Here is a 10,118-nt window from a genome sequence, read left to right on the forward strand (position 1 = left end):
AATGTTATAGAAATTAATGTGAGTTGTGACATTTTTTTAAGTATGAAACACCTCATTTGCATATTTTACTATAACATTTCAGAAAACTTGCAATACCAAAAAAAACAATGTCTTATTGTAAGTCAACTACTGTGTAAGCTTAACCTTGATATTTGCTTTGAATATAAAGTATTCAATAATAGCACATAAGCAGCCCTTAAGATAAATACTGCAATACCATTTTTGTCTGTTGTCCTTTGTGTTTTTTTGATAAACTGCATTTTAATGGTTATTTTTATTGAACTGTCAGAGATAAGTCATTTGTCATTTTCTGATTATTGCTGCAGCCTAAAAACGGGGGGGAAAAATGTAATCTACAGAGCATCATTCAAAGTTTTATGGCAATTCAACTGAAAATATGAGTGTATTAACTTTTTAAAAACTAATTTGTGCTTATGTCTCACATATGCTCATAGTTAAGATCAGAAGTAGACCAGCAGATGTTTTATTAGTAAAGACACACCCAGAGATGGAAGAAGTACAGTATTCGCTATCAAGACTCCATGTCACACAGAGCTGCATTTAAAGGTTACCTTAAGTCAGGGGTGTCCAATCCTGGTCCTCGAGTGCCACAATCCTGCATGTTTTAGATGTTTCCCTCTTCCAACACACCTGATTCAAATGATCAGCTCATCATAAAGCTCTGCAGAAGCCTAATAACGATCCTGAGCATTTGAATCAGGTGTGTTGGAAGAGGGAAACATCTAAAACATGCAGGATTGTGGCACTCGAGGACCAGGATTGGACACCCCTGCTTTAAGTAAAAGTAGATACGCATTACCTATAAAATGCAGCAGAAGAAAAACAATGCTCATTAGATAAAAACATTCATTTTGCAGTGTTTTAAATTACATTGTCAAGTGGATTCAACTACCTAGCAGTACTCAGGTTGTCCCCACTTGCGTGATGCACCTCATCAGACTTTGGCTGGATTTCACTCAAACACACTTTTGGAATTCTTTTAGTTCCTTTATTTCCATGTGCTCAAATTGTATAGCAGATGAAAAACCTTTAAACAAAACCCTATTCAATGCACATAATCAACCTGCAACAATTAAATAAAGTGTACACATCACATGCCACAATATTTTACAAATTAAACATTTGATTATAACCAATACATGTATCTCTTTCCGGCTGCATCTGTGAGGTCAAAACAGTCCTGAGACTTCAAAAAGGTCGTGGAAGTTTTCTCCCAGAGCAGTGTCAAGCTGCTTTCTGCTGCACTGAAGGCGTGTCTGCATTTACAGGAATCCTTTCGTGAAGCAAGTTTTTATTAGTTATTGAGCCACTTATTTTTAAAGGAAATACCTGAAGCCAGTTCAGTTTTAATGCAAGTTGAAATAACCTCCCTGGAATAGCACATAGTCCAAACCTTTCACAAAAGCAACACTTAGTTCATTTTAGTTCATTTTCAACTAATAGCTGAATTTTAAATCAACTGAGTTATACAAATCATTTATTTTTATTTGTTCAGTTGTAGTAATAGCAGTATAGGCCAGCTTGTTTTTTAATCGGTCTGCTCCTTTAATGACACGGCTTTGCGACAGTCGTCACGACACTACTTGCCTGCTTTACGACTGTTTTGGAGGCTGATTCAAAATGGAGTAGGTCTCGGAGATACTCTTTAAACCGACTCAGGTTCACCTACTGTGTTCTCGTCTTCTGCTCGGTTTTTCACCTTAACAGGTTGTTCCTCGTTGTGAGATTATTACGTCCTGCAAGATGTCAGAAGAAAAGAAGTCCGGCTCTTTGGGTTTCTTTTCCAGCTACGACGATTTGAGCGACAGCAGCAACAGCAGCGACTCGGACGAGGAGGGAGAAAGTCGAAAGAAGAAAGCGGGGGCAGAAGCTTCGGGCGGCGGGGCTCAGTCCTCCTCACAGGGGACCAAGCGAGGGCCCGGCGGGGCTCCGTTACCCAGACCTGACGAGCTGTTCAACTCCGTGTCCAAGCCCGCCTTCCTCTACAACCCTCTGAACAAGCAGATCGACTGGGACAGTCTGTCGGTCAAAGCGCCCGAAGAGGTGAAAGCCAAAGATCCACATCACAGCTGCTCACTTAACAACAACACATACAAGTGTCACGGACTGTTGGGGATGTTTTAGAGAGAGTCGTGTGAACACAATGATAATTACACTGTAGATTATATACAGCCACCGTTATGACTTTATTAACACTGTAGGATATTGTTGTGCTCAGGAAAACAGGTGACATAAGAAATGCCTAAAATTAGAAAGCAATAAGATATAAGTCTAATACATTACCGAAATAAAAAATAAGTAGCTAAAAAAAAAAAGGGCTAGATTAGAGAAGTAATGCTGGCAATCATACAGAGGTTATCTGTAATATCACATGTGATAATGAAATAATAAAATAAATATTGCACCTGGAAAATGAAATGAAAGTTAAAATGAAATATTGCATGGAAGTGAAATAGTGCACATGTAATCAATATGTTGCACGTGAGCATGAATTATCATTATCATCAATGATAGTAGCCACATAATGTAATCACATCCAATAATGGAAGCTGTTTGAAATGCTTGTAAATCACCACTTAGTGAACTTTTATTATATTGATCAGTTTTAAACAGCTATATAGTTCCACCATGTGAATCCTGTCCAATAATAATAATAATAATAATCATCATCATCATCATCATAATAACAATAATAACTTTCAGAGCTTTAGTTCTTTTAAATCAGAACCACCAGTGATTGTACAACAATGTGATGCAATTATATTTCATGTTTGCTCAGAGACGCACACACCTACAAAAATACAATTGATTATGGTTATTTGATTATCTTGATTTCACTTATTTTGGGGACAATTCACAGTTTCTGGTTACCCGTGAGTTTGTGTTTTTGAGGTTGCGGGAGGAAAAGGGAGCTCTCGGGGAAAACCCACACAAACATGGGGAGAACACAAAACTCCACACAGAAGCAGCAGACAGACAGACAGACAGACAGACAGACAGACAGACAGGGTGAGGAGGTGGAGGTATCTCTGTGAGGCTGTGGTGCTGATCACTGATCCTCTGAGCTAAGGGATAGAAGAGTGAGAGAAAGAGGGGTGAAAGTGAAGTTGGTCTGCATTAAATCTAGATTTGCTAAGTGATTACTCATCGTATCATCACAACACTATTTGACATCTTGTATTATGGAGACTCGTTGTGAACAATGTATAGTACGAGTGTTATCATTTCTGTTTTACTATGTAGGGACAAAAGGAGTTGCCTATGCTTTTCTGTGGACAACTTCGAATGTACAATGGATCATCTCTTCCTCATTCCTTTTCTCTTAAACATTTTTCTTGTTACTTGAAGCCTGCCAGAGAATTTAAGCCATGGAAGACGAATGCTGTGCCGCCTCCTGAGAGCTATGCTGCAGAGCCAGAGAAGAAGAAGGGTCCTCCTCCAGGGATGGACATGGCAATAAAGTGGTCCAATGTATACGAGGACAACGGAGAAGACGCACCGCAGCCTTACACTGGCAATGCCCGGTTCTTACCCGCAGAGGAGCAGCCCTCTGACTCAGGTGGGTCCTACAGGACAAACACACTCCTTTCTATTTACTTAAATGTACAAAATAATGCTGATTACTGTTATAGCTTCATTGTCCACACTGTTACCACACCAGTTCACTGACAGATTACACAACAGGAGCTGGTGATTAAATGCTGCAGCATTTTTGTATGCATTTAAACATACAGAGATAAAAAAAAAAAATGCCAACTAAAGCCACAAAAAATGATCAGTTTACTTGCATTTGCGATAAACAAGAAGACTGAGTAAGCATTAAACCAGAGCAATTATATGGATGTGAAACTTCAGCTGTGCCACTTCATCATGTCAGTAGGAAATGGATGTGAGGAGCAATGCATTTACTAAACATGCAAAAACAACCAGAAAACATTTGCTCCGCTCCCCACTTTGCTCTTGAGTGAAACTAGAGCAATTTTGTTTCATTTGAATAGTGCACTGTTGGGTAATTTAAAAACCATTATTTTCCACTCCCCCTCCACCTCCACCTTCCCAACCCAACCAATCTCCTCTGTGGCGATCAGATGAGGAATCTGAGCAGTCTCTGTCTGCCAAGAAACGGCGAGTGGAGACCTTCCAGCAGAAGGAGAAGAGGAAGAGGGACATGGGACAAGCGACCTCTGACAAGAACTTTGTAGAAGAAGAGAAAAGGATCCTCAGGCAAAAGATCGAATGAGACCCAAACTGTCAGCAGCCACGATTCGGTTCATAATTTAAGCGTTGTACATCAGCAGAGAACATAGCTGGATGCCACAAACATACAGGGTTGTTTTATCAATATGTTGACATACTGTGATTTGCAATAGTATAGTATTTGTTCTGTTTTCAAATGGATGTATCCACACATGAAAGAAAATTTTACTTCAATGTTGTGTTTAACAAAGCTTTATGTCACTGAGGAAACGGGCAAAACATTATTCGACAGTCGAGCTAACAGTCCTGATTCTGGTGTATTGCTGTAAAATATTTTGGGGATCTTAGGACGAGAGTTGGTGTTTTCATAGTTTTACTTACGAGTTCAGTTCCAAAGATACATTGATGATAAATATTGCTAGACACAGCTTTACAGCATATTCAGAGCACTGGCCTTTTTCAGTCAAGCAATCTGATCTAAGACTCATTTAACCTGTATATCTGACTTATTCTAATCCTTACGACTTTGCACAGAAGATTGTGAATAAATTCATAATAAGTAGGAATGAAGACCAAAACTACAGAAGTATTTGACTTAAAATTAGGGTGTAATCTAGCACTCAAATAATGTATTTTTTCAGGGCTGATACTAATTATTAGCAATCACGGAGACCGATAGTTAATGTTTATAACCAATATACATCTGCTGTTAAATAAAAAATAGAAAAACAATCTTAAACAAAAGCTTTTATTTATGTTTTACACAAGTTTAGCTTAATCAGTGTATTGTTCAAGGTTGTTACCTATCTAACCAGTCAGACAGAGTTGTGGGCAGGACATCAAGACCAGAGATGCAGCTGCATCAGAACCAAAGTAACACATTTTAAAATTTATTTATTTTATTAGTAAATCAGTTAAAACACTAAAGAGACTGATTTTCATAAAAAAAACAGTGAATTTGATTCCAATCGTCTGCAAAGTCAAGATAATCAGTCGATCCCTAGTTTAATCTGCTGTGAACAGAAGGTCTGGTGAGTTCGCTTTGGCTCCTGTTTGTTTGAATATAAGTAACTAAAATAACAGTGTTGTCTGGCTGTGGTGGTGTATTTGGTCTGTGCTTGTGGTTTTTGTTGTATATTACTAAACACCTATCCAGCACTGAAATATCGACTGTGTGCGTACCTTGTGTTAACTCAGTGACTTTCCTTTTAAAACTAGATTAAGTATATTGTAAATGTTTAAATTTAAATTTAAAAAGCTGCCTGTGCTTCCATCTTATGGCCACTAGATGTCGCTCTTAAGCTACACTAGAACTCCCTCCCTCCATGTTTGTAGTGAAGAGTGCCCTCAGACTGTGTAAATGTTGGGAACCAACTTTCAACCAGGGTCTGTGTATGTATGTAGTGTTTCCTAAAAAAAACGAGGGCTGAACTTCAGTTTGGAAGTTTGTCTCATCTCAGTTCTCTTGAGATACTTGATGCATACAGACTGTTTATTCAGACTCATGTACCTTGTATTACACTTTACATCGGTGCTAAAATAAATAAAATCAGCTTCCGAGGTTTACTGTTCAAGATTATTGGAACATTTTATTGTTTTATGGACCTTTTCTTTCTTCCAGAAAACGTGTTCATCTGGTGTAAACAGTGATATAGAGACGTTTATAGTTTTGTTTCCAGTGATCTATTACTCATTATCTTCCACTTAGGCAATAAAAAGTGTTGTGCTGAAGAGAGATGTCTGTCATTCATTTATTTTCGTTCCACAAATGTACTGGTGAAAGGAAATTAGTTTTCAACCATGATATAAACAGAAAAGAGAATAATCTCTCAGAAAAGCCTAAAATGGCTTTAAATGATTGTCGTTATTATCCTGGTGGTAGATTTTACATTCACAGGTTCATTCTTTAGATTTCTGTGGTCACTGCAGTAAATAGAACGGTTTTCCGAGCATTAAAAAACTTTCCACTTTGCAACAGTTTAGTGATCAGAGGAATTCCTGGCCTATCTGTCATCACAAGTTGACATGAAATAGTGGTAAATATGCTTCTGATAAAATTCCTGCCTCCAGGTATGTGCCCGGCCTTGTCTGAAATGTGTACCTAGCGCGCTGATTTTATCAGCCATATTTACGAACAAATAACTCTTCTCTCCCTTCTGACTGTATGAGCAACGACCAGCGAGGTCATATCCATCAGTGTTTAAGAATTACTCATCTCGTTGTCAGTCTAGTAGCTGGAGATTTCCCAGAAGAGTGTTGCTTTTTCAATGCGCTGTTCTGAGCACAGTGTGGAAAACAACAGCTCCAGCTTAGTTTTTGTGTTTTGTGTGGTGCTACTGTCTTTGATATCCACAACATTCTTTTAGCGTAGCCTCTTTGTGTTATTTAGATCGTGTTACCAGAGTAAAGCATTTTTTGGGTCCCACTGGATGTCACACATGGCTGACCTTGTCTTCATTTAATAAAGGAGAACATCTTGGTTTTATGTTACACACGATACAATCCTGAAATCTGATGAGAAGCACTGACGAATTTCTCCTCAATAAAATTCTCAGTGTCTAAATAAAACTGGAATGTTTGTGGACACCTATTAACTAAATTGCAAGAGATTTCCAATACCTCAGAGCTGTTTCCTGGTCTCCTCAGGGCTACGAGAAGTGTCAGTCACACAAACCTTTTATCATTCTGACACACTGACTGGAGGGTCAAGACCTCATGATGGCCATTGAGCGTTCAGGGACCTTTACTGAGCCGGCTGCCAACAGCTGCTCCTACCTGACTTATGACAGTTTCACACAGTCAGCACAATGTTGCAGCTTGTATGTAAATTTAGTTGTGGCTGCAGTTTGGTGCTGCAGGGCTCCCAGAGTTGATATGAGTACTTTGTCTCCCATTTTTTGTATTATAAAAAACATGCAGGCTTTACATGCCAGCTACTCTGTGAGTAATGTTTACCTAGTTTATCATCTTAGTCTGTTAGTATGCTATAGTTGGTTAAAAAAACAAAGTTCAACTGCGACAGAAATAGGAATAGCAGTTATTTAATCCAAAGTGTTGGAGAAAATGGATTTTTTGACAGGATGTTGGTGCTAAATCAAAAGTTAGGGCATTTCCAACGTCAGTGTAATGTATCCATACAGACCTAGAAAATCTATTTAGCATTTTAAAACAGTTCAACTAATACTTGTCAAGATATTTAATTCAGAAATGAAAACGTCAACAAACGTCAGTGGGTGTCATCATCCAGGAAACATGAATGTCTACCAAACTTCATGGTAGTCCATGCAATAGTTGTTGGGATATTTGAACCAAAGTGACAGACATACTGACATTTCCATCCAGAGCCACTACGAATTTTCATTAAATGAGAGAGCTTTACAATGGAATCATGGTGACAGCTCTCCTTGTGCAGCAACTATAAAAACAACAACAACAGAAGAATAGTAGTACACTGATAAAAATAGATGAGCGAAGTACACTGCTAAAATAGACAGTAAGACAGGTGATAGAAGGAAGCTTAGGATATGTCGACTTCGTGAGGGACCAGTGGCTACAGTTATATTTTATAAATTCTTTTATATCTCTCCACTAGTTTAGGATGCTGGTTTTGTGCAACTGGCAACCTCAAAAGCTAAAAAATTAAGCCAGCGTGAAGTGCTGGAAACTGCAGTTCCTTGAAAGGCCTCTTGAGGCTTTCTCCAAAAGTGAGTCAATCCCCATAGACCCTATTATGAAAATCCTCAGCTTTACAGCAGAAATAAACATGTTTACAGTCTGATACAACAAACTTTTTTGCTCTCTAAAGCTTATTTCCACATCAATGACAACGGCGCAGGAGTGATTTTTTTTTTTTTGTAACTCACGTCTTTACACTGTCCTTGGCTCAGAGACGTTTGGATGGTCTGTCCCAGCTTCACTTGCACTCCACCTATTTGCTCTTTTTTAGATTACCCCGGGGCTAAGAGAAGCCAGACAGTACCTACATGGTGACAGCCACCACACTGAGCTTCAGAACTGTTCTTCAGGAAACCAGTGCATGATGTCATTGAGGGTTCATCCATCCGTATATCCAGTCTGTGGTTTCATGTCAACACACTCACTGACTCCTCTAAAACCTCCACTCATGCTTGGATGTTTTCTCAAGGCAAACAGTTGCTTTTCACACCAGCAATCTGACTGATCGTGTGAAACAGATGTTGAGCAGAAAAGGAAAAAACAGAACCTCTCTGAAGCAGGAAACAAACTGATTCCTTCTGTCATTTGTGCTTTCATTTTAGATCAGACGCATATTTGCAGAATACTATTGGTCCATGTTATATTGTTGAAATCTTTTTTGAAAGCACAAAAGATCAAAGTTAGTGTGTGGCTCAGAGCAGGCCTGGGCTTTTATAAACCACAGGTTCTTCTCTCCTCTTGGTCTCACATTGAGCATGGGGTGGAATTTTCCAAACGATGGTCAGACGGTAACACAATATTGTAATTTACAGTAACATTGTGGTACCGGACCACTGATTGCAGCTGAATATTTCCAAAAGTTCCCCCTTGTTTGAAGCTGACATAATGGTTCCATTCCTCTATACCACCCAAGACCATCTGTAAAATCTCATCGGTTCTTCAGGAAAAAAAAAACAAAAAACGCATCACATGGAATGACAAAATAATGCTTATAGCTGCACACTGTAGTATAGGAACAGGAATGATAAATGGCAGGACGTTCATTGGTCTGCTTGCAGCAATGGAAACTGTTATATAATCTGAATGCATTTAATGGATAATAACCACAAAAACGTCAGCAGGACAGAATATCAAATATTGATGCTGTCCATTTTAAACCATTTTAGACTCATTGGATTAACTAAAAAATCTTTACCACAAAACTCAAAACACAAAGCTGCTCTCATAGGTCAGGAATAGCTGAATTTGTGTTACAGAGTACTGTGAAAATGTTATCGTAAAATGATGTGGATTAACACAGCGAAGTCATGCAGTAAAACAAATGTTTATAGGTATTTTTCAGTAGTTTTATATCTTTCAACAACTGATTTAGATAAACAAAGAGAATACTTCATCCCTTAGCGAAGAACACTTTGGAAAATTCAAGTTCCAGGTTCCCAGTTCAGCACCATAGATTAAAAAGTTAAAAACTGAGTTTAAAGTTCCTCTCTGGATATTGGTGTAATCACTAGAAACGGATTTCCATGTTGCATATGTAGAGGCTTTCAGTTTTAAAATGCCATAGATGTACCCCTCATGCTATAATCAGCTTCTGCCACATAAAGCAGCTTGAGCACACCAGCTCTCCTATGACTCTACTCAAACACTGTAAAATGACTCTACACTACACAATGGCAAAATTGTATAATTGGAGTAATTCAGCCATACATGTTTGACCCAGGGCTGCACGGTCCAGGGTGTCCCCTGCCTTCACCCTGAGTCAGCTGGGATAGGCTCCAGCCCCCCACGACCCTAGTGAGGATTAAGCGGTGTATAGATAATGGATAGATGGATGGATGGATGGATGTTTGACCCATACATGTTTTAAAGAAAAATGATGATACAGAAAGTCCCACTCTGCAAGTCAGCAGGATTGGTTACTTAGGTTTGTTATGTGTGAAACCTCAGATGCCTGAATCTTTGTTTTTGAGACTGTCATCAATACACGGCAGTTGCAAGGCAGAAATGCTTAGTCATTGCTGCCTTTTTCACTCATGATGATATAAGTCACGATACAAACATGTTAAAAAGATTAAAAAAAACAAAAAAAACAACCAAAAACTTAATTTTCACTAGAGGGGTTCTTTAAGATACCCAATACTGTGTTAAAACTGAATTTCAACCTTCAAGTGAGATTGTACCAACACAGTAAATCAGTTTTCGAACATGGCAAGACAGACTTCATG

The 10,118-nt window shown here is 38.6% G+C and overlaps 1 protein-coding gene across 1 annotated transcript; it reads left to right on the forward strand.

The window, feature by feature from the left end:
* Positions 1–1,616: 1,616 nt before the first annotated feature.
* Positions 1,617–5,952, forward strand: cunh1orf52 (chromosome unknown C1orf52 homolog). The gene is made up of 3 exons (XM_008299609.1): positions 1,617–2,064; positions 3,370–3,580; positions 4,110–5,952. Exons 1-3 carry the CDS (start codon positions 1,765–1,767, stop codon positions 4,259–4,261), a joined length of 663 nt encoding a protein of 220 aa, XP_008297831.1. The 5' UTR covers positions 1,617–1,764; the 3' UTR covers positions 4,262–5,952.
* Positions 5,953–10,118: the final 4,166 nt, after the last annotated feature.

Source organism: Stegastes partitus, unplaced genomic scaffold, assembly GCF_000690725.1.
Source record: "Stegastes partitus isolate 25-593 unplaced genomic scaffold, Stegastes_partitus-1.0.2 Scaffold31, whole genome shotgun sequence".
Taxonomy (NCBI): Eukaryota; Metazoa; Chordata; class Actinopteri; family Pomacentridae; genus Stegastes; species Stegastes partitus.